Source organism: Colias eurytheme, chromosome 30 (assembly GCF_061535395.1).
Source record: "Colias eurytheme isolate Ceu_HAF_F1 chromosome 30, ilColEury1 Martin Lab GWU primary, whole genome shotgun sequence".
Taxonomy (NCBI): Eukaryota; Metazoa; Arthropoda; class Insecta; order Lepidoptera; family Pieridae; genus Colias; species Colias eurytheme.
The window spans coordinates 1,423,620-1,449,504 of NC_143009.1; the positions used below are offsets into that span (position 1 = coordinate 1,423,620).

Genomic DNA, 25,885 nt, shown 5'->3' on the forward strand with positions numbered 1-25,885 from the left:
ATTCGTAAATTCCCACAGCTGTCTACAGACCAGCAAGTGGAGAGTGAAGAGATAAACGACGCGACCGGTGATGAGCAAGATGATGCGCTGGTGATGGACCCCAGCACTATACATGAGCTGGCGAGTCGGGGTGATGAAGAGGCGTTGGCGGCTTTGTTGAAGGTGAGGTGGTGATGGTGATGATGATGATGATGACAAGGATTGTATGTTATAGCGTTGTTTAAGTTGGGAAGCATGGATGATGAATAAATTCGTAGTTTACTATAGGTTTGAATTTAAATTTGCATAAAATTATAATGATGATATTGATAATATCTACACTAATATTATAAAGAGGAAAACTTTGTTTGTTTGTTTGTTTGATTGTAATGAATAGGCTCATAAACTACTGGACCGATTTTAAAAATTCTTTCACCATTCGAAAGCTACATTATCCACGAGCAATATCTTAATCTTAATACTATTATAAAGGCGAAAGTTTGTATGGATGTATGGATGTATGGATGTATGGATGTTTGTTACTCTTTCACGTAAAAACTACTGAACCGATTACAATGAAATTTAGCACACATATAGAGGGTAACTTGGATTAACACATAGGATAGGTTTTATCCCGAAAATCCCACGGGAACGGGAACTATGCGGGTTTTCCTTTGAAAACGCGGGCGAAGCCGCGGGCGGAAATCTAGTAGGCTATATATCATCACGCTACGACCAACAGGAGTGGAGCCACGGGAGTGAAACCGCGCAGAGCAGCTATTAATAAATAAATAAATAAAATTAATGCCTTGTTTAAGTCGACTGTAAATTTTCTGACAAGTGTGTGCTTACTTCTTTACTCGTATTTAGAATGTAAATTTCACTTCTAGAATAGAACGTAAACACTTTCAATGTTAATGTAAGACTATAGAAAGATGCGACTACGTTAATTATTATTATTGTTATAGGAAATAATACAGAAATATATGAAAAAAAAAAATGTATGCTATTTCATTAATTAAAAAATGTACGCTATTTCAAAATTCATTTAATATTACAGAATTATATTGAAAGATTAAAAATTATGATTCCGGCCAGGATCGAACTGGCGGCCTTCTGCGTGTAAAGCAGATGTGATAACCACTACACCACGGAACCCGTTGTGTAGACTATCGAAATTTGTGAATGTATTAGAATTTCACTTACAAAGTGAAAGTTATTTTAGCGTGTGTTGAATTGAGATGTAGGTCATGTTGTGATTATAATGTACTGTGTTTTGACTTTGGATAATTATTTGTACAGTAAAAAAAATTGGCAGCCAGTGAAATTTATTCGATAGTTTTTTTGTGGGTACATTTGTTTTTTTTTATAATGTTTTCTTTGTGGTGTTATTTATGACTCCGATTGGTTTGAACATGTGTATAGCAAAAATAGTTTTTTTAAAGCTGGTTTAAAAAAAATAATTTCCCTTCAGTTGGTCAGGATACGAATGGACAGGCCGAATATTAAAACTTCAACTAATAATTTTTATCACATAAAGAATGGAATCCAGTAAGAGCTATGTCACATCTTAGTAGCCTTCTTTTTCGACTTTAGAGCAGTTGCTTTTACCGTTAATAGATTTAAATATAGTTTAAGCCGTCTCTTTTACAAGTTGTGACATCAGATTGTATTTCCTTATGTGACTTCTGATGGTCCAAATTTCGAACTAATCCATACTAATATTATAAATGCGAAAGTAACTCTGTCTGTCTGTCTGTTACTCAATCACGCCTAAACTACTGAACCAATTTTCATGAAATTTGGCATGGAAATATTTTGATACCCGAGAAAGGACATATACTACTTTTTATCCCGGGAAAATGACGCAATCCCGGAAATCCCACGGGAACGCTAACTATGCGGGTTTTTCTTTGACTGCGCGGGCGAAGCCGCGGGCGGAAACCTAGTACTATATATAACTAGTTAGCCTTAGCCTGGAAGAAATCGCTTTTTAGCGATAAGGTCACCTTTTTGTACTTTATCTTGCATCCATACAAATATATAAACTGTACATTGTAATATTAAATGGTGTGGTACAATAAATGGTTAAATAAAATAAATAAATAAATATACTGTTTTTTTCCAGCGCTGTCCGCAGCTAGTCGAAACGCGCGACAGCTCAGGCAGCACCGCACTGCACGCGGCGGCCCGCAGCGGGCGAGCTGCGTGCGCCGCGTTATTGCTGCGTGCCGGCGCGTGTGCGGCCGCAGCGGACGGGGAGGGGTGGAGCGTGTTGAGAGCTGCGGCGTGGGCGGGGCACAGCGAGGTGCGTGTTGCTATGGTTACCGTGTAAACAGACAGAACTAGCGAAGTGTGTGCGCGTTGCTATGGTAACCGTGTAAACAGACAGCGGTTGCCATGGTAATATGCGGAGCTTCGCTCCGCACTTAGTCGTCGTGGTATAGTGAGGCGCGTGCGCGTTGTCATGGTTACAGTGTAAACAAATGGGGGCGGGATGGATGGATGGATGGGTGGAGTGCGCTGCGGGCTGCTGTGTATGCAGGGCATAGCGAGGTACGGGTTGCTATGGAAACCGTGTAAACAGCAGTTACTATGGAGATGGGGGCGGAGCTGCGCTCCGTGTGGAGGAAGGAAGGTGGAATTCCTCCATCGAAAAAGGGAGGATCCTCGACCAGTCTACTCGACTGGCTGGTGAGGCCCCGATGGATGATGTCGGAAAGTTGTATATATTATGCTCTGTAGCGAAAACATTTCGCTTGCGCGATTCAGAGCGAGGTGTCGCTACACTCCGCACTTAGTCATCATATTATAGCGAGGTACGCGTTGCTATAGCAACCGGAGAGGGCGGAGTAGCGACCAGCTCGTTGACTAGTTAGTCTTAAGTTTTCTCGTTATAATTAATTTTTAATTTAGTTTAAACTTTAAGACTTGCTACATGTCTAAAAGTTTAAAATTTAATGCATAATGTGTCTATTATAGGAATTTTAATTTTACTGTGTATTTTGTGGATATTTGATTTAAAAAAAACAACAATTTCATTTAATAACACTGATTTATTTCCACGCAGGTGGTTGATGTGCTGTTGGAACATGGATGTGACGTCGACTGCGTGGACGCAGACAATCGAACCGCTTTACGGTAAGCCTCAAGATTAAACAATTATTGTGAAATATTATGTGTAATAATTGTATTTTTTTTAAATTTCATAGACATGACGTTTGTCAAATCGTTCGCAATTCACTAGTTATTTTTATGACTTTTAGGGCCGATTTTTCAATGCTTGGATAAAACTTATCCGTCCAATAAAGTATTACACGATAATATTAAAATGTCACGTAAACTGTCAAATACGGGCAATTGGAATACGTTTTTAAGATGGTAGTTTTATACATTATTCGACGAATATGTTTTAACCAAGGATTGAAAAATCAGCTCTTAACTGTTTAGTATTTTAGGTTATTAAATTTATGTTTTCACTTTATCAACAGTCTCTATAATTATTTATTTAATTTTACTATATTATTATATATTTATGTATAATAGTGCGGCAGCATGGTCCGGCCACGAGGCGGTAGCCGCACGATTACTAGCGGGCGGCGCCGCACCCGATCGTGCGGACGCGTGCGGACGGACCGCACTCATGGCGGCCGCGTATATGGGACATGCGGATATTGTGCGCATGTTGCTTGATGCTGGGGCTGATCCGAATAGGGCTGATGAGGATGGTGAGTGGGGGAGAGGGTAAAAAAGGGGGGAAATGAGTCACAGGGGTTGTTGAGGACACACACGTTAGTGGGGTCGCATAAGTTAGTGGGGTCGCATAAATTAGTTGGGTCACTTAAGGTAGTGGGGTCGCATAAGTTAGTGGGGTCGTAATTGATCGTGCGGACGCGTGCGGACGGACCGCACTCATGGCGGCCGCGTATATGGGACATGCGGATATTGTGCGCATGTTGCTTGATGCTGGGGCCGATCCGAATAGGGCTGATGAGGATGGTGAGTGGGGAAGGGTAAAAAAGGGGGGGAAATGGGTCGGTATGGTTAGCGTCCTTACAAAATCACGAAAAAATTACATTTTTTGTTGACTTTTTTCACATTTTTTTTATACCGTTTCAAATTCGAATTATTGAATTATAGGTCGCCTATTGTGCAATTTATGTATATTTTACTTAATGTTATTTCATTATTTTGGTGTGTACAATAAAGCTTTCATTCATTCATTCATTATTATGTCAAATGGCATAGCCATAGCACAAAATGCACTTACATCGATCCATAACTACAACAGACAGGACATTTTGACCTCATGATATTTAAATATTTAGTCAAAACCTACATTTGTTACATTAACATCCCCGTTTTCCCATTTGTTATTGCCAAAGCTATTTTACAAAATAACATCGACAAGTTCCCATCACTACACAGGCAGGACATCCCTAGCGGTGGCAGCCCTGTGCGGCACGGGCGCGCAGTGCGCAGCCCTGCTGCTGGAGCGCGGCGCGGACGTGGGCCAGCGGGACAGGGATAGTGCTGCTCCACTGCTCGTGGCCGCTTTTGAGGGGCACACGTATGTATATTTAGTAAAATAAAAAAAAAAAAATTAATAGGTACATAATTATACTCGGCACGACGAACCTTGATCCGTCAGTGACAGTTCGTCCTAGTGATTGCTCGTATAATGGTATATGCTATGCTGCTGTTGTATTAATTTAAGTTTTTTAGCATATTTAATAGGTAAGTAAAACGAGTTTTCCAAAAAATAAATATGTACCTTTTCTTTTTCTCGTAATTTTTAACCCATTAAACATATTTTATCATGAAAATGGATGTCTCCCTTTTATTTGTCTGAAAAACTTTTATTATTATAGGTAATGGATATTTTTAAAGTGAAACTTTTATTACATCGTCTCAAACTGTTTGGTCTGTGTAGCGCATGTCGCGTGTATCGCGGCTGCCGAGTAGGTATACCTACTCGGCAGCCGACCGACACGCGACATGCGCTACACAAAGCAGTGTTCGGAACCGTTCGAACAGTTTCACTTTTACCGTGGTTTCATAAAACCACACAACATTTTTTCAGGTATAGTCTCACTATTATCGACATTTGTTTATCGATACTTTCCGCACTAGTCGATAAATACCAACGATGTAAATTTTGCAGGACGTAAACGTAAAGTCAGATTGATATCATTTCTCGTAAATGTTAAGAATTGTTATAATTCCAACGGAATATCATTGTAATGGCATAAAGCTACGTAAAAAATAATAAATGCCATTTTTAGACGCCTCCAATACGTTTCTAATTTAATGGTGACGCCATTACAAGTTTGTCTCTTGAGAATAACTGTCAGTGTCATAGGAATCATCATTCGCCGAGCCGAGTATAGCTTCGTCTCTGCCGAATATTGGTCTTACAGAAAACTGTGTGGCTTAATGCACAATACTTTGCTGAAAATGATGATCGAATGCTTAGCATACGTCCAAAAAACTGTTATAGCCAAACAACTTAAATATATTCTATTCGATAAATGAATATATGTATTACATTATTGCCTCACATGTAATAAACTTGACCTTATATCACATACTTTCTTTAAGTTACACAACGTAATTCACAAAAGAAAGGACCCCAACTGTCTAAATTAACATGGGTACTCCAAGGTTCAATCATTGGTCCGCAACTTTACCACTCCTACAAAACTAACAAACAAATTCACACATTAAAAACCAACGCACCCATTCTTCTACTCTTTCCAACCTTTTTAGCGAGATCTGCGAAGTCCTCCTCGAAGCGGAAGCGGATATAGAAGCGACAGACTCAGCGGGTCGCACAGCTCTATGGGCGGCCGCTTCCGCCGGACATGCGGCTACTGTGCGGTTGTTACTGTTCTGGGGCGCGTGTGTTGATACTATGGACGCGGAGGGTAGAACTGTGCTGAGTACGGCGGCTGCGCAGGGTGAGTTTGTTAATCTATACTAATATTATAAAGCTGAAGAGTTTGTTTGTTTGTTTGTTTGAACGCGCTAATCTCAGGAACTACTGGTTCGATTTGAAAAATTCTTTCTGTGCTAGATAGCCCATTTATCGAGGAAGGCTATAAGCTATATCATCACGCTAAGACCAACGGGAGCTGAGCAATGCGGGTGAAACCGCGGGGAACAGCTAGTGTTAAATATTTTACGTAGAATACTTAAATTTTATTCACAGGCAACGTAGAAGTGGTACGTCAGCTGTTGGACCGCGGTTTGGACGAACATCACAGAGACAACTCGGGTTGGACGCCGTTGCATTATGCCGCTTTTGAAGGTACAATTATTTATAAATTATTTTGAAGTACGGTGGTAAATGTTAAAACTACGGCCAAATATTTCACAATTTTTGTTTTTATCATATATTTTTTCTATTATTTAAGAAATCGAATCACGAGCCAAATATTATTTTTATTATATTTTTTGTTACCTGGAATTGTTCAATTTGTGTGTATTTTATTGTTTGTTGCTTTTTATTCGGTGTGTACTATTGATTTGTGATTCAATATTTTTGATTCATTCGTAAATATAATTACCACATTAACTCCAGACCACGTAGATGTCAATTACAATTATGTATTGTACCGCTTTCTGTATTATTATATTATCATTAAAACAAGTATGTTTTGTACTATTTTCTGTATTATAAACAAGCGGGCCGCCCCGGCTTCGCCCGTGGTACATGTTTACGTTTTCTCTACATAAAAACCATCCTCGTACTTCCAGGAATATAATAAAAAAAGAATTATCGAAATCGGTTCAGCCGTTCTCGAGAATATGCGCTTACCAACACATTTTGCGATTCATTTTTATATATAAGAAGATTATAATAATGATCTAAACATCTACTCTAATTTGCAGGTCATATAGAAGTATGCGAAGCATTACTAGAAGCCGGTGCAAAAGTCGACGAAGCGGACAACGAGGGAAAAGGGCCCTTATTGCTAGCGGCACAAGAGGGACATTTGGATCTAGTCACAGTGTTTATAGATCGATGGAATGCGCCGGTGGATCAGAGGGCTCATGATGGAAAAACTGCGTTAAGGTAAGTCAAAGAAATTTTCGACCTTATTGCTAGAGACTTAAGAGCTACATTTGCGCTTAGGTAAGTGCATAAGGATAGTTTTGTAAGTAAAGTAGTGGTTCGTGTCAAGGGAAAAGGGCCCTTATTTCTATAGCCATAAGACATAGTTTTGTAGGTAAAGTAGTATCTTGTGTTTAGGGAAAAGCGACCTTATTGCGAGAGGTATAAGATATGGTTTCGTAGGTAAAATAGTGTTTTGTATTGAGGGAAAAGGGCCCTTATTGCTATAGTGGCACAAGAGGGACATTTGGATCTAGTCACAGTGCTTATAGATAGATGGAATGCGCCGGTGGATCAGAGAGCTCATGATGGAAAAACTGCGTTAAGGTAAGTCGTAGGAATTTGTAGGTAAAGTAGTGTTTTGTGTCGAAGGAAAAGGGCCCTTATTGCTAGCGGCACAAGAGGGACATTTGGATCTAGTCACAGTGCTTATAGATCGATGGAATGCGCCGGTGGATCAGAGGGCTCATGATGGAAAAACTGCCTTAAGGTGAGAGAAAAAAAAAATGCTGGTTTTGTAGGAAAAGTTACTCTTTGTAACGAGGAAAAAGCGACCTTATTGTTACAAGTACGCTATACGTTAACATTTTCATATGTTTCTGAGGTTATGATTCATCTTATTCATCATGTTTTATATGTTTCGAGCTTGCATTTTATCTATCTATGTATATATATAAATGAAACCCGTTTTCCTTGGTCACGGCATACCGCTAGTTTTCAATAAAAGAAACATCCGCTATTGTCCTAATCCTTGACGTTCTTGTCACGTATCTACTTATTGTATGCCGTTTTCAATGCTTTTTTATTTTTATTGGGCTTATTTCTTACATAAATTTACTTTAGGGACAATTTTTCAATGCTTGGATAAAACTTATTCGTCGAATAATGTATTAAACTGCCATTTTAAAAACGTATTCTAATTGCATTAAATTTGACAGTTTACGTGACATTTTAATATTATCGTGTAATACTTTATTGGACGGATAAGTTTTATCCAAGCGTTGAAAAATCGGCCCTTAATGATGCAGTCATAAACTTATTCAAGTGCATAAAGTCGAGTTATTTTCAGCTTATATTGTGTCATAATATTTAAATGGCCATATATTTTTTTTTTTATTTCAGACTCGCCGCGCTAGAAGGCCAATTCGAGACAGTAGCTTGTCTACTATCTCGCGGTGCAGACGTCGATGCAGTTGACGCCGATCGTCGTAGCACTTTATACGTACTGGCCTTGGACAATAGGATAGCTATGGCGAGACAGTTGCTAGCTGCTGGCGCTAGTGTGCACTGTTGTGATACTGAGGTAAGTAATAATAAATGATCGAAGGGAAAAAATAATGAAGGGAAGACAAGAAAGGACATTGCCCAAATGACTATGGCACTTGGTATCGCAATCAAACTTATTGTGTCAAGATGAAATATAGCTCAATTTAAAACTTGATGTTAGTACTTTTAGAAACGATTCAAGTTTTTATGTAAATAAGCCGCAGTTCGCGACAATAAAAATAAAACAATAGTTATATTCAACACTTCAAAAAAATACTTTATCGAGTTTAAACTAACGATGAACGATAAGTTTTACCTTTATTACATAGGTAATATTTTATTTTACAAGACAAATGTGAAAAGTAAATCGTAATAAACATTATTTCAGAATAAATAATGTCGAACAATGCGTCGAACACATTCATTCAACTATGACATAATATGACGCAGGACGCTTGCAAGAGAGATACATATATGTGTCAAAACAAAAACTTTTACTTTTATTTCTATTTATTCGGTATAATTACGACTTAATAGTGATAAATATGATCATTATAAATACAAATAGGAATTAACAATATCACGAACACGTGGCACAATTAAAATTTTACCGATACCACCCGTGGTCATTCTCCTATCAAATTGAAATTACATTTATTTACAAGAATGTAGTTACAAAAAAGGTGTTATTGCAATTTTAAGGCGCTAATACATTCTACCCACTATCTGAGTGTGCAAGTGTGTGCAAAATGATCATAATGTTTTTTTTTTGCAATTTCAGGGTCGAACACCATTGCACGTGTCAGCTTGGCAGGGTCATACCGAGATGGTTAATCTACTCATTAAAGTTGGTGAGTTTCATCATTCAAATTTTTAAAAATAAATGATGACCGGTTGGCTTGGTTGGTAGTTACTAGTGACCCTGACTTCCAAGCCAGAGGTCGTGGGTTCAATTCCTACCCGGGGCAAATATTTGTGTGATGAACATAGATGTTTGCTCTGTGTCTGGGTGTTATTTATCTATATAAGTATATATTTAAAATTATATATGTACTAGCTTTCCGCCCAAAGAAGAACCCGCATAGTTCCTGGTCCCGTGGGATTTTCGGGATAAAACCTATCCTATGTGTTAATCCAAGTTACCCTCTATATTTGTGCTAAATTTCATTGCAATCGGTTCAGTAGTATCTGCGTGAAAGAGTAGCAAACACACACATACACATCCTCACAAATTTTCGCATTTATAATAGTAGTAAATAGGATAGTGGGATGTTTATCAGCCGTCTGGTTACCATAACACACGCGAAAGCTTATTTATTTATTTAACTCTTTAATAGTTGTACAGATAGGTAACCTTAGAACTTCTTATAGACAGAGTACAACTATTTTGGCGGCCTTATCACTTAATAGTGATCTCTTCCAGGCAACCACGGTAAAAGGTAAACAAGCAAAATGATCACTATTGGCGGGACGAGAACAGAAAAAAAAAGAATAATTAATAACAAGAAAACAAAAATAATATACAGGGTGGAAGGTTAAGATGGGATGAAGGGCAGGTACCTTAACCGTTGTAGCTACATGAAAACGTTCTTAGGAAACTATCCTTAAATTCTTGAGAAATTTTAATCTGCATTCACAGATTTTTGAAAAAATGTACGGTCAGCAAGGAAATCGGCAGTACTCAAAAAAAATTTTTTTGATGCCAATCGATCCAGTTTCTCATGGGGATTAAAACACTCTAAAAGACCAACTGAGGTATGAGTACTAGAAAAGTCAGAAATCGCGAAAAACTATTTCCACACATTCACTAAGAAAATAAGTGATTCAACAAAAGATGCGCTAATAGAAAACTCAATAAAATCATTATCTCTACTAAATTTGCCCCGTAACCATCTACAAAATGCAACTCTGCGTGCATAGTCCCCAGATTGCAATGCTTGGACTAATCGCCCATGGCCGTAGCATTTGTAGCCGTATTTCTTCCATGTTTTTAAAACTATCCAGTGCGAACAACCAACTTCGACGGCAACTTGTTTTGAAGAAATTTCGGGATATGCTTCCACAATTAGTGCTAAAATTGCTATCACCGTATTCTCATTCAATACGCGTGAACGACGCGGACGTGTCAAGCTTTTCTTAAATGAGCCACTTTCTGCTAGATTTTTTACAAGATTCGCAATTACCTTTCGCGTCGGTACATGTCACATTGGGTATTTATTCCTGTACCATTCCAATGCAACTGTTGGGTTTTTATTATTTAAAAAGTAAGCCTCTAACAGATCTAAACGTTCTAAATTATTTAAAGACATTTTTGGTGAAGACAGAGTGACTTCTGGTAACTTTTGTTTTCTATGTGTTATTGTTTAGGTACATAAGCCATAAAAATGTGACGTGTTCGTTCGATATTCAAATTTACATAATTTTTCATCTCGTGCACGAGCTGCCGGCCACCGCCCGCTCACGCCCCGCGTCGCTGGCATACTATGTTGCTGTGCCTTTGTCTTTTTACTTGTTCATGAATGAAAATAGTTTTTCGCGATTTCTGACTTTTCTAGTACTCATACCTCAGTTGGTCTTTTAGAGTGTTTTGATCCCCATGAGAAACTGGATCGATTGGCATCAAAAAAAAATTTTTTGAAAACTGCCGATTTCCTTGCCGACCGTACATTTTTTCAAAAATCTGTGAATGTAGATTAAAATTTCTCAAGAATTTAAGGATAGTCTCCTAAGAACGTTTTCATGTAGCTACAACGGTTAAGGTACCTGCCCTTCATGCCCCATCTTAACCTTCCACCCTGTATATCCACCTAAAATAATACATATCCATAATATACGATATCATATACATACATACATATACAAAGATAATATAATATATTATAAGCTTAGTATGGGATCAGATCGTGCCGTGTGTGAAAATTATCGTGAAATATTGCACGCCTCATAAGCGAAGCATTGAGGTGGGTACTACTGTCACTTCGCGCAAAACATCTGATTTTTCAAACTTAAAATGTCTTTATGTATCATACATTGCATTTGTAAGATAATACATACACACACATATTAAGAAAAAACACTATTTTTAACGTTCATGATATTTTTGATGTCATTTTTGTTATTTAAACTAGTTAAAAAACAGTTTAAAAAAGTTCTGTCTTGGACGTCCGTGTGTCTGTATGTGCGGATCCTTTTTCTTGTTAACACGATAGCGACCGAAATACTTTACTAATCGAGTCTTTTTTTTTCTCTTACGCTTGAGTATGCTCAGGAATAGAACCCTTTCATTTTTCAGGGTCTGATTCGATGTGGTTTAATTGTTATTAAATAAACAAAAATAATAATTAATAAATATTTATTAAAAAAAATTATGAGGCGTGCACTTTTGGATTTTCCAAATTATTTATTTATATTTACACTTTCAGGCGGTGCCGCAGTGGACGGGCGCGACCGCTGCGCTCGCACCGCACTGCACGCGGCCGCGTGGCGCGGACGGTCCGCCGCACTGCGAGCGTTGTTAGCTCATGGTGCGGATCCGGCTGCGGTTTGCACGCAGGGCGCTACTCCGTTGGGTATGTAATATGTCTTATAGCCATTCCCAATATCCTATCTATCCGGTTTGACCCTACTAAAGATAAAAAATGCTATCTGTCTTTTGTTTTGGCGTCCCAATAACCTTACTAGCGATAAGCTAACCTATCTCTGATCGCTATCTATCGTCTGGAAGACTAACTGCTTACTAGAGGTAGATTTCTCTATGAATTTATCTATTAAAGCGTTCCAATAACGTTTTGACAGCTGTCAGCCAATTAATTAAAATAAATAATAAATTTTGCTACCTCTAGTAATACTAGAGGTAGGCCTACTTACTCCCAACGATAGGTAGATGCAAGCTACTTGCGTTATTGGGACGACAACAAAAGATAGATAGAACCTTACTAGCTATCGATGATAGCTGTCTATCTACAACCGTAGTTTGAATATTAGGAACGGCCATTAGAGGACTATGTCTACTAAGACAAGAATGTATGTAATCTCACAGGTCGCTACACCGAAGGTTAAGTACACAGTACTGTCATATTTCAACTCGATACATCCACGCTTTCCTAAGAAGAACACACGTGTCAGAAGTGAAATTTTACTCAAAGAAGTTTCACTTCCAATAAGCGTATATAATTTTATGAATATTTATTACGTGCTCAGCGTATACAAAACTATAAGTCGTTTTGAGCTCAGTACATCGACGGTGGGATACCCTGTAGGTATAATGTGATGACATAAAACATAATAATCTTTATATGAATAATAAATAAAAAATAAACAAACATATTTTTCTATACAGGTATAGCAGCGCAAGAAGGTCACGAAGAATGCGTGTTATGGTTGCTACAGCACGGCGCTGATCCGTTACAAGCTGATCATTGTGGTAAGTTGTGTCTTTGAACCCTTGCAAGAATTATAACAATAAATACGTATTTATGCCACTAGAAGATCATTCATTTTAAGTGTAAATAAGCGTGTTCGTTAAAAAAGTAGGCCCCAAGTGTGAACCTTGAGGAACGCCCGAAGAAGCTACAAATGGATGCGATTCATAACCTTTAACCGTAACTTTTAAATTTCTGTCGCCTAAATAAGTTACAACCCACTTTAACATTGGATCAATAATGCCAACTCTTGACAATTTTCTAAGTAGCAGCAAATGATGCACTTTATTAAATGCCTTACTAAAATCCATATATTATATTCCATATATTTCTTGACCTATAATTTATGTGTTTAAGTGACCAATTAGTTAAGGTAGACATTCACGTAACTCATGTTGTTCAGGTGTGAAGCCTTTAGTGATGTGTAAAATATGGATTATGAATTTGAATTCAAAATATTACATCATATTGCTCGCTCTAAATATTAATTTGTGTAGCAAACATTTGATGATGGCATTCCAAAATTCTAATTCGACAATTTAACACTGCTCTGTCCAAATTTGAATTATATCATCAAACACTCGATATTGGCATTTTAATTAGACTATCCTCACATTGCCTTCTCCAAATTTAAATTTGATTATTTCTTATTCTTTTCTGTCATTCCAAATTCAAATTTTAAATTTGACATAACTTCACATTGCTCTCTCTAGATGTAAATTTGACTTTAGAATATCCGCTATTGCCATTCCAAAGGCCTATTTTGACATAACTTCGCTATGATCTGTCCAAATTTTAATGCAATTATGATTTTTTTCATCTCAAATAAAAATTTCAAATTTCAAATTTATTTATTTGTTTCACAATTTTTACAACTCATATAAATTGTAGTAAATCCCTGGTTAACCCACTAGGAAAAACCTGTGCGGGGTCAACCAGTGACCTCCGTCGGCTTAGCATATTTTTAACAATATGATTTTAACAGTACATATTTAGAGACAGAAATTTTTGTGTAGGTACAATCTTCAAACTTAGTTAGACTTAACTTTAAAAAAATAAATAAATATATAAATAAATAAGATTAATATACATATAATATATATAAAGATATTCATTATAAAATGGTTTCTTACAAGTTATCTAATTATGTGAGTATGTGTGTCTGTGTGTGAGAGTGAGTGTGTATGCGCTTGCGTGTACTCATCACCATCTACTCTATGATTTTAGGTCAATAATTAATATATGTTTATTTTGTTTTATTTTTAAATTATTAAGGTCGTACCCCAGCCAAAGTGGCATGGCGTGCCGGGCACGGCAATATATGCCGCTTGCTAGAACGTTGGAGCGCCCCGTCCGCGCCCGCACCGCTCACACCGCAACAAGACGACCTGCTGGCGCCGTTACGGACCGGTGAGTGTTAGCAACAGAAACAGCAGCAACAGAAACAGCAGCAACAGTAGCAACAACAACAGCAGCAACAGTAACATTATCGTCTCTCAACTATATCATAATCATGAACACTACAACAATAACAGCAACAGCAGCAATTACTACATTAACATCTTAATCATTAACTGTCATCATCTCTAATAACAATAGCAACACGATTAACAACAAAAACTGCAGCAACATTATTCAACAACAGCAGAAACAACATCAACAATAAAATCGTCACAGTAACAACAATGATGTTGATGTTATCATCAGTCAATATTTATTGCAAACAACAGACGAAACTCACTGTAAGATGGGGGAGGTTTTGGGGATAAAATATAAGATATGAGATTCAAGATTGAGATTTAGATATATTTATTTTTAACTGTAATGGGATGAGATGGTGAAGCTCCGCCCGGTACGGAGTCCGAATGCGAACTGAACTGTGTGTTAAAACTTAAAATAATAATTAATACAATATAATAAAATATGCACCATCGACGCATTGCATTCCGGGAACATGTACCTATTGTCTGTACGATTAGGTAATCGTACACTCACAATATTTTCCACTATTTTTATTCACTTATACATAGACAATTGAAAAATGACGACGCGGTTGGCGCAGTGGTAAAGTAACTGCCTACTGAGCCGACGGTCCCGGGTTCTATCCCCGGTCAGGGCAAATATTTGTGTGATGAACTCGATTATTTGTTCTTGGGTCTGGGTGTTATCTATATATATATGTATTTATAAAATACTAGAGGTCCGCCCCGGCTTCGCCCATGGTACATATTTCGCAATAAAAGGTAGCCTATGTCCTTTCTCGGGTATCAAAATATCTCTATACCAAATTTCATGCAAATTGGTGCAGTAGTTTAGGCGTGATTGAGTAACAGACAGACAGACAGAGTTACTTTCGCATTTATAATATTAGTATGGATTAGTATGGATTATATTTATCGTCGTCTAGTACCCATAACACAAGCCTTAATTGAGCTTACTGTGGGACTAGGTCGATTTGTGTAATATTGTCAAATGAAAAAAAAAATATTATGTATTCCAGGCTCGCCGGATTACAAGCGGCGCAGCGTGCACAGTTCAAACTCGACTAAATCCTCGTCGAATCTCACCGGAGGATCCAACAGATCTCACGAACAAGACGACAATGTTGATAAGGTATAGTACAATACAATACAACACGACACCACATAACACAACACAATATAATTAAACACAGTACAACACAACACAACACACCACAACATAACAGAACACAATACAACACAACAATAATCACGATCGCCACTGCCGGAGGCCCCAAAAAAAAAAGCCGAATTTACTTTTATGACTTCATTTAATTTAATTAAATTAAAAATAAAACTTCATACACCAATGTCTTCTCGATGCAGACCGAGTTCTAGATTAACAATATAATATAATTGAATAATACTTATATTATGCTAACACAGTAAAACCACTCCCATATTCCGTTCCAGTGCGAACGGCGGTGTCAGCAGTTTTCTGTGAATGTCGGACCGTTACACTACAAAACACAATTCAACACAGCACAAAACAAAACATCACATCACAACACAACACAGCACAACACAGCACAGCACAACACCTCACATCACAACACAGCAAAGAACAACACAGCACAACACAGCACAACACAACACCTCACAACAAACACAACACAACGTTATTTTTCGTACACATACTACATCTTTTTAATATTTTCCCAAAAAAAAAGTACATTAATAAAGTAAGAATAATAAAACTACCCTCTTTTCAGCTAATAAAACCAGTGACGTCACTATCGTTTGCCCAACAAGTGGCGAGATGTGGGTGGGCGCGACGGGAACGCACTAGGGACGAACCGGCCCCGGAGATAAGAGCACGGGATAGTGACGCTAAGTTGAGGTGATGTTTTTATTGTAATGTGTATATATTTGCTTGTTTTATTGTTTTTATTTATAAATAAATAAAATAAAAATCGGTTATTGGTAGGGAAAAGGAAATAAAGGAAAAAATCCCAATTTCAACAGCACAATTCGGTTGAATCGTATCATGGTATGTATTTGCCAGTTCGACTTCTCTATGTTAAAATTTGAATGATTAAAAGTAACTGAAGCATTATTGTCTTCGTCGAATCGTGTTCGATGAATCGGCTCCAAATTATAATAAAATGCAAATTTAATAAATAGTTGTATTGACAATAACCTCAATATCTATAATTCTACAAAAAATGGATTGGACCAAAAATGCTACCCTGTGGGACACCACATTATGAATATTTATTCAGACTTACAATTTACTGATTTTTTGTGATATTCACATGCTAGAAATGAAACCCAGCTGTTTGTTTTGAAGACAAGAGTCTAACTCTCATGCCATAATTTTCTATTTTGGTAAACGTTGCAGAGATATGAAGTCAAACGCTTTTTTTAAGTCTAAGAAAAGTTCTGGATATGTTTTATTTGTTTCAACTTTATTTGAATTCGAATGCCATATTATTGATTATTATTGTTTTGGGTGACGAATTGTGTGTTACATTGGACAATTATTTCTGTTTTTACCTCGGGTGTTAAGACAAATTTTTATTCATTGTTTTAAGTTACTGTTTCTTCTTATTTTGACCAAATATATTTTCTTGATGACTTCGTCTATTCAACAGGCGTTACCTCGCGAACAATGTTACCTAGGACAAACTATACTGTTTGTTTTAATAGTTCTTTGTCACTATTTATTCCTGCCAAATCTTTTTCTCGGACTTTTATACTTTGCTATATTTTCTCGTGTGTTATTTATTTTGCTCAATAAATCTTTCTAATGTTATTCGTCCATTTAGCTGTTAGCAGGAGCTACCTAGCCAACGATGATTCTTATTTCTGTTTTGTTTTTAATAGTTTTTGTTCTATGAATCTGTTTTGTATCCGCCACATTTATTGTTTTTATTTCTTTCTGCTTCACAAATATTTCTAACTTTCATCTTTTCAGCAGGAGCTACCTAGCGAACGAGCGTGACGTAGAGTTACGCGGTTGCGCGGTTGACGCGCGTCGTGAGGAGCGTCACGGCGCTACGTCACCGTTGTACGCGTCACCACCGCGTACGCCGCCGGAGAGAGATGGTATGTGGGGCATGGGGCACATGGGGCAAATTGGGGCATGGGGCAAAATATTAAACAAGTAGGGTATTGTGTCCTGGGGAAGTAGTTGAATTTTTTTATTATTGGTTATTATGGGGCAAATTGGGGCATAGGGTATGGTGCAAATTGGGGCATAATGTGTAATAGGTAGTGTGTTGTGTTCTGGGGAAGGTGGTGATGATTTTAGTATATGGGGCAGAGGGCATTGGGGCAAGGTGCAAATTGAGGCACTATCTGAAATGAGTAGCAATAGGTGTCATGTACTCCGCCGGAGAGAGAAGATTGAACGTTTAGTAAAATAGGGAATTTGGCATAATGTGAAACAAGTAAAAAGTGGTGTTCTATTGTTAATCGGCGGGGATAAACCACCAGATCATTTCATTAAGATCTCTATAGCATCATAATCTATAGCATTTGGAATACTTCTCCTATTTCGTCTGTATAATATCCTTTTTTTTCCAAATTCCGATCATTTTTGACGTGACAACGTCTTATAATTCGATAGAGCTAGCTGCACGCACTAAAAAACATGACTCATGCGGCGTTACCTCGCTCTGAGGCGTTCCATTTAAGGCTTGAAGTGCAAGCGAGAGCGCGGAACGAGCGACAAAGAAGCACAATCGGACGTTGTCACGTTCAACTATCGTCAGTAAACCGACTTTACAGACAACCAATATATTTTTTCTTTCAGTACCCTCCCAACCGGCATCTCTACCTTGCCAGCAGCCGCTCGTAGCCGACACACACTTCAACCGCGACACTCATATGCGTATAATACTCGGCCGAGACAGTAAGCAGCACGAGCGAGCTGACAGGTAACTTGCTAGCAACAATAACCGGCCAGGTGCGAGTCGGACTCACGCACGAAGGGTTCCGTACTATGGCCCCCCCCCCCCTTAATATATTTAGGGCTGATTTTTCAATCCTTGGTTAAAACTTATTCGTCGAATAATGTATAAAACTACCATTTTAAAAACGTATTCTAATTGTCCGTATTTGACAGTTTACGTGACATTTTTATATCATCGTGTAATACTTTATTTGAAAAATCGGCCCATAATAATATATTTGTTGTTAAAGCGGCAACGGAAATCGACATTTGTGAAAATTTCAACTTTCTAGCTATCACGGTTTATTAGACACAGTCTGGAGACAAACAGACAGATAAATAAATAAATAATAAAAATATTTATTGACACAACAAGACAGACAACGAAGTCTCAGTAATAGGGTTCCGTTTTACCCTTTCGGTACGGAACCCTTAAATATAAGCAACTAGGCTCACCATAGCCTTTAAAAGGTCGTCAAAAATGTACATACTGCGTTGTATAAAACATTCATTGCAAATAACATCTTATTTCGTGTTCAATTATTGCTCATTAAAAAACTCTGCCTAATACATTCGTGGGCAGAGTTTTGCTTCAGACAATTTTTGAACGTGATTGGAGTCTAGTTGTTTTAATGTACGTCAATATTACATGTTTAATAGGGTGGAGTGATAATGTATGGAAGAAATTTTTTTTTGTTTTTTTCAAACGGCATAGCGACAGAAAGGTGCCTTTTAATGAGTGAATTCAGCATACAAAATATTGTTTACCTGTCTTGATGTTTTGAGGTGCCCCAACCCAATTGAAAATTAGAAAAATATGATTTTTTCGCAAACTTTGATTTCTTTTTTAATCACAGTATTTTTATGGCGGTCAAGTCTATTATATAACAAACTTCTTTGTGATACACTAAATAATAGCCTGATTAGTTGTTTTAACGTATTTCATTAATGAAAATGATATTATAGAGGAATGAAAATATCAGAAATAAGTAATTATTTAGTACTAGCTGCGCTCGCGGTTGCCTCGCGGTTTTACCCGCGTGGCTCCGCTCCTTTTAATCTAAGCGTAATGATATATAACCTATAGCCTTCCTCGATAAATGGGCTATCTAACCCCGAAAGAACTTTTCAAATCGGACCAGTAGTTCTGGAGATTAACGCGTTCAAACAAACAATATCTTAAGCTTTATAAATATTAGTATAGATTATAATATTAGTATAGATAACGCTGTTTTTTTTTTTCAAAATTAGGCATTAGCAGTCGTGATACTGATGCTCTTGCCATTATAAAATCATTTTGTTTACTTTTTCAGCAAACTGCACTTGAAGCTTATGTCACCAATTTGATAATATGCTTTACGGCCTGGGCAAGGCATAGAAAATCTTTGATATTCTGAAACGTAGTCAAACCGCTTTTCACGATGTCTTTTAAGGTTTCTTCAGATAAATTAGAAGTCAGAGGCTCAGTTTTCTTACATTCTTGCCACATAGTTAAGTCGGTATAATCTTTTGAGCAAGTACAAGAGAGTTAAAAAAAAATGCATTTGCAACTTCAAATATCAAATAACCTTTGCTACTGAGTGACAAAATACTTCAGTTATCTTTTCTTGTTCTTTTTTGTTAGTTTGTTGGTCTTGATAAGGTTTTAATAAGCGTCTATATTCATCGAATATGGTGTGCCGAATAAGTTGTAGTACTCTATTAAAGCTAATAGTGGGAAGCGATGCTTTTCGCCACACATCAAACATTTCCGTAGCTAATCTTTCGGATAAATCATGAATTTTGTTATTTTATCAGGTTTAAATTCATATCTAATAAATAAGTAATAGTTTCTTAGCATCAGTACAAGTTGGTAATTGAGACACTGGGTACTTCTCTGGCAAACAAAATACAGGACAACATGTCGTTTGTCGTATTTTGACTTGCAACACTTTACTGTAACAAAGCGAAATTATAGATAGAACTCACATCAAAAATATTAAATGATGATCTTAATTGTATTAACGTGTAAAATGTAATTAAGAAATATTACTAACATTAGTGTTATTTCCTTAACGGCACTGTTTAAAATCAACGTTTCCTACAATAAAAGTCGGCTCAAACGGGCCACCGACCAGAGCCACTGGTAGCCAGCGATAGCCACTTTTTTATATATTGAAATATTATGTATTCTAAGTCTTCCCGTTGGCAACCAACGAGATAACACAGAATCTGATTTAGCGTTAATTTGTCAAAATTAAACTTTAATGATTTTCAACTAAATTTTTTGAATTTCTGAAAGTTCATGATGTTGGGGGCACCTCTAAATGTATCATCTGCAAAGTATAATTTTGCATGTGTATTTATGAGCAATAATGACATCTTTTTACAGGTATGCCGAAACGAAAATGAAAAAAAATATTTTTCACTCCACCCTAATGTTTAATATACTGTATATTAAAATATTTAGATAATACATTAATTAAATATATGTTATATAAATGTATATTAATTTTTAGCTTATTTTTATGGGTTTGTATGAAAAAAAATAACTTAAATGTTTTGATAATTTATTACAAATAGCGCGGTGTTTTTGGCGTCCAGACTTGCGTATAACAAGTTGGTAGGCGGGCTCGGGAGGGCGAGAGGGAAGATATTTAAGAAAACGTGAGTGAAAGGGATGGGTATACTCGATGTGGTGGAGTGGTGTTATTGGGATTTTTTTATAATTTTTTGTTATATTGCTGAAAAAAAAAATGTTTTTTGTTAAAATATTTATTTTTATGTAAAACAAGATCAAAGTGATCCAATCCAAATATTGGATTGTTTTTTTTGTCAAAATTTTGGAGTTTATTTTTGTGAAAATATAAAACTTAATTTTTAAATTGTTATGTACAATAATATCACTCCCAAATTATCGAGTTTTGCCTGGTGGTTAGGTACATTGGTAAAATGTAATATTTCATGAAGACTTGTAACTAAGGGCGGCTTGCGCAACATTTGGTCTAAACAGAATTTAGTTAAATGCGTTTATCTTGCTAAATATGTTTAGCCTAAATACAATTAAAAAGGTCTTGCCCATGTCCGTTTGGATGGTAATTTAACTAATCGTAGTTAGGGAGTCGGTAAAGCAGTTTCTTGCGTTCCTTTTTACGTTTTTGTGCGTTGTACACATGTTGTACACTTGACTTATAGCAAAATGGTTGCATTTCTTAAAAAAAAAATTCGTGAAATGGACCGACGAGCTTTCATTAATAATAAGTACATTTCCTTACTTGTTGCTGGTTTTTAAATGTGGGGCTATTTGCTGTAACAAAATTGTAGTGGTTTCTTTCGTTAGACGAAACCTGAAGAATTTGTCGTCCGAATACATTCCAAATAAGTCTGCTCTCTCAAACAGTTCCCTCGGTCTGTTGATATATCTGTTGTCATAATACAATTCCCACAAATCTATCTTACAAACTTCCTACCGAACTCTTAAATCTTTTATAAAATAATAGTAAACTTCTATAACCTCAAAATGATGACGCGCGATTGACTACTAAACGTATTTAGCGACGCTAAATAGCCATCTTTGGGTATTTAACTTTGACAGTTCGTTAAACGTGATTAGTGCCTAAATTTTTGTTGTGCAAGACGCTAATTATAATTAGCAGACTAAATGCGTTTACGTCGCTCTTAAACTGTATTTAACGACGATGCGCAAGCCGCCCTAAAAAAATTATATTTTTGTAAAAAAATATTAAAAATAAATATACACGTCTTTGTGAAATAATACATAAACATTTCACCAAGAACGGCGCAGTTGAATAAATCTCTCTCTTTTGTCATTATATATCTTCTCCTATTTTCCTATCCATATTCATCTCTTGTTAGATAGTGTTTCAAATCACAGTTTTTTTTATGTGAACATTAACTGTCTTACTAATAAAATGTTACCCATTCGCTTTGCAATGGATAAGTTATTGCAATAACCTGTCTTGTTTTTATGATTGACGTTTCATGTGAGCAAGAGCAGGACACAGCTATGGTAGGAAATGGTAGAAATTTATCCATTGTTTAACTTTTTATTAGTAAGGCCGATAAAGTAAATTATTAACCAAAAAATATTGTACGAATTTTTTATTTACGTTATACTTATCTTTTATTTAAATAAGTTTTTCATCACTACACAATTTTTCGTTATGGTTAGATAAAAGAGAAATAGATATATTGATAGAGCGAGACAGATGTATTTAACTGCTCCAATCTTTCATTCACATTCACAAATCATTCCCCATTCAATTATCTACCGAATGGACTTATTTCAATTTTTCAACAGTACAAACGTTGAACGTATTAGCCGTATTATAAATGTTTATTTAAAAAAGGTATTTGATTCCCAATGCAGATAAATAAGACTGGAAATACTAGATGGAGCCTGTGGGTTAACTCGCTTATCGCTATCCGGGTTAAAAGGAGTCTCTGTACTCGTACAATATATAATACTAGAGGTCCGCCCCGGCTTCGCCCGTGGTACATATTTCGCAATAAAAGGTAGCCTATGTCCTTTCTCGGGTATCAAAATATCACCATACCAAATTTCATGCAAATTGGTTCAGTAGTTTAGGCGTGATTGAGTAACAGACAGACAGAGTTACTTTCGCATTTATAATATTAGTATGGATTAATGTACCTATAATAATGTATTCTATGGGAGAAAAACAATGTTTATATAAATATCTGCAAATAATTTGTAATCCATTCGGTAGCATCATAGCACATTGCACTATCAAATATTCACACGCGCACAATTTTGTTCGGGATTATGGATTTTTTCGAAAAAAAAATGTCTGTTGGTCTTAGTGTGATGATAGAAATCCTATAACCTCCCTCGATAAATGGGCTATCCAACACCGAAATAATTTTTCAAATCGGCCCAGTAGTTCTTGAGATAAGCGCGTTCAAACAAACAAACAAACTCTTCAGCTCTATGATATTAAAGATTTTCTAGGCAAAGTGACCATTTATCACCTACCATTGATCATGTTCATTGTTGGACGCAAGTCTCGATCGAATTACGCTTACTAACGGCTTTCCAGTCATGTTGGGTCGACTAATATTTGCATGCGTTTGGTTACTAATAATATCTGAAAAAGGGGGCTTTTTGATAATTTTTGGTGAGGAAATTGCAAGGAAAAGGCAAGGAATAAGGATGTTTTTGAAGTGAAACTTCTTTAGGCGCGTTGAGAGTATAATTTCAAGGTCGCGTCATGGCAATACCATCACGTCATGGAGTAAGACGACGATTTTGGTATCTTTGAATCTTGCCAAAGAAGTTTCACTTCTGAAACGTGTGCTCAGCACAACGCTCTTTTTTGTACATTTTTTTTTAATTTTTGGCTTTAAAGTATTTGCAGAAATTTCTTACCTAGATTTAAATCTAGGAATATTATATGCATAAAGGGGTTGGGACTATGTAAGTCATCATCATCAGCCCATATACGTTCCCACTGCTGGGACACAGGCCACCTTTGGGGGTTCAGGCAATGAATTGTAAATATACTTCAGACTTGTATCTCTTTAAATATTTTCATCTACCTATTCGAAACATTTTTTCGGTTCCGGTACTTCGTATTGTAAACATCAAAGTGTCAGTGCTCCGTATAAAATATTCCACATAATAGTTTAAAGTCACAGTCTCAACTTTATTACTATATTCAAAGAAAATTCTTAGTGTGATTGAGAGATCCTAATAATATTCAACGCGCTATTTACTGGATTTACAAGGAAGATTGATCAACAAATATTGGCAAAACATTGAGGTTAGAACAGCATTTGGTATCAATCTTGCAATTAACTCATAAGTCATAACTGTCATAATAAAAGACAGCTGACACATAGATGTCAAAATTACATTCTTTACCTGATTGCAGTGTTGCCACTGACAAAAAGTAAAACAAAAAAAGGGAGAATATTTTATATTATTATACAATTACACATAAATTATGGACGAACAATTTCAACTATTATTCGACAAGATGAAGATTGAAATGCAAAATCAAACGTCAGAACTTACCAACACATTGCTCGTAAAAATGGAAGAAAAATTAAAACCCGTTGTAGAAGAAAATCATATACTTAAACTTAAAGTAGAAAAGCTGGAAAAGAAGGTGGAGTCTCTAGAGCGAGAAAAGAAGAGTAATAATATAATTATTCATGGTTTAGCGGAAAAGGAGCAGTCGACACTGGATGCAATGAAATACATTAAAAAGTGTTTCATAGAGGAATTAGGCATAACGATAGAAAATTATGAAATAAATAAAATTTTTCGGATCGGATCAAAAAATAAAAATGGTAAACCAAGGCCTATGCTTCTCTCATTGACAAGTGGATGGAAAAAAAACGAAATTATGAGAAATAAAAAGAAATTAAAAGAATTATATATAACAGAAGACTACTCTAAAGAAACATTAGAAATTAGGAAGTCACTGCAACCCCAACTAATGCAAGAAAGACAAAAAGGAAACTATGCGTACATAAAGTACGATAAACTCATAGTAAAAGAAAATTCAAAAGTCATAGATAAAAGGAAGAGAGAAAAATCAACATCACCACAAGTCGAAGCACAGCCAAAGAAGCAACAAATACCAAGCACGTCAAAAAATAGTAGAATAAACGCTTTTGATATGATGAGAGGCCGATCAAACTCACTTTCAACACTCTCAACAATAACACCAAAACAATAGCAATCAGTTACCGGCGATCGAAAACAAAAACAATATAAAATGGATAAAGAAATTAGAATAAAAAATCAACCTCCCCCAAGCCGGCTGGTCCCCGTGGGGGAAAAAGACCACAACCCTCCAACTAATACCAAAGTAATACCTAGAAAGGAAAAATTGCCACAAACGACTCTAAGGATTGGAACGTTCAACGTAAGATCACTATCAACTTACCAAAAATTTATAGAACTAACATACATGCTACAAAAAATAAAAATTGACATACTTGGACTGGCGGAAGTGAGAAGAATGGGTTATGTAATCGAAGAACATGATAATTATATTTTCTGTTACAAAGGCGAAACACTTGGCCTATATGGAGTCGGCTTTTTAATTAAAAAAGAATATAAAGACAACATTGTAAGCTTCACAGCGCTCTCAGACCGTGTTGCACTATTAAATATTAAATACAACAATCAAATGCTTACAATAATACAAGTATACGCACCTACTGAAAAGGCCACAGATGAAGAAATCAACTTATTCTATGAAACTTTGCAAGTAGCCCAAAGCCAGGCAGCTGACCAAGTACTCGTTATCGGTGATTTTAATGCCAAAATCGGCAAACCCACCACGGAAGACAGCGATAACATTGTTCTTGGTAAATTCGGATATGGAATCAGAAATGAAAGAGGAGAGAAACTGATACAATACGCACTTGAGCATAAACTTACAATTATGAACTCCTTCTTTAAAAGTCGAAATAACCGCAAATGGACTTGGCTATCACCATGTGGTAACATTAAAAATGAAATTGATTTTATATTGTCGAATCAACCCACAAAGATTAGGAACGTAGAAGTTTTACATGGCCTTGGATTCCGGTCTGATCATCGCTTAGTTAGAGCTACGTATATTCTAGACCTAAGAAAAAAAAGCAGAACAGATTTCAAAGCGCAACCTAAGCCACTCAAAACTAATGAAGACATATCATTATACTTGGA

At 36.4% G+C, this 25,885-nt stretch overlaps 2 protein-coding genes and 1 non-coding gene across 3 annotated transcripts in view; 2 read left to right on the forward strand and 1 right to left on the reverse strand.

Annotated features, from left to right (window-relative positions):
* The window catches only part of LOC149895687 (uncharacterized), a 103,870-nt gene that overhangs the window by 73,869 nt on the left and 4,116 nt on the right, over positions 1-25,885 (forward strand). Inside the window, exons 20-37 of the mRNA XM_090118654.1 lie at positions 19-162; positions 2,108-2,287; positions 3,050-3,120; positions 3,526-3,707; positions 4,408-4,549; positions 5,749-5,939; positions 6,191-6,289; positions 6,874-7,057; positions 8,219-8,399; positions 9,144-9,213; positions 11,785-11,931; positions 12,702-12,785; positions 14,059-14,193; positions 15,284-15,396; positions 16,016-16,143; positions 17,224-17,351; positions 18,061-18,184; positions 20,761-20,844. Coding sequence (XP_089974780.1) covers positions 19-162; positions 2,108-2,287; positions 3,050-3,120; positions 3,526-3,707; positions 4,408-4,549; positions 5,749-5,939; positions 6,191-6,289; positions 6,874-7,057; positions 8,219-8,399; positions 9,144-9,213; positions 11,785-11,931; positions 12,702-12,785; positions 14,059-14,193; positions 15,284-15,396; positions 16,016-16,143; positions 17,224-17,351; positions 18,061-18,184; positions 20,761-20,844 — 2,387 coding nt within the window. The remainder of the gene's footprint in view (positions 1-18; positions 163-2,107; positions 2,288-3,049; positions 3,121-3,525; positions 3,708-4,407; positions 4,550-5,748; positions 5,940-6,190; positions 6,290-6,873; positions 7,058-8,218; positions 8,400-9,143; positions 9,214-11,784; positions 11,932-12,701; positions 12,786-14,058; positions 14,194-15,283; positions 15,397-16,015; positions 16,144-17,223; positions 17,352-18,060; positions 18,185-20,760; positions 20,845-25,885) is intronic.
* On the reverse strand, positions 1,065-1,137 carry TRNAV-UAC (transfer RNA valine (anticodon UAC)). Its single transcript has one exon. It is a non-coding gene; the product is annotated as a tRNA-Val (tRNA).
* Positions 23,783-24,905, forward strand: LOC149895691 (uncharacterized). Its single transcript, XM_090118574.1, has one exon. It carries the CDS (start codon positions 24,165-24,167, stop codon positions 24,903-24,905), a length of 741 nt encoding a protein of 246 aa, XP_089974700.1. The 5' UTR covers positions 23,783-24,164.

Excerpts from the sequence above, each read along its gene's own strand:
- LOC149895691 (XM_090118574.1), top strand. The coding sequence starts at position 24,165 with ATGGACGAACAATTTCAACTATTATTCGACAAGATGAAGATTGAAATG.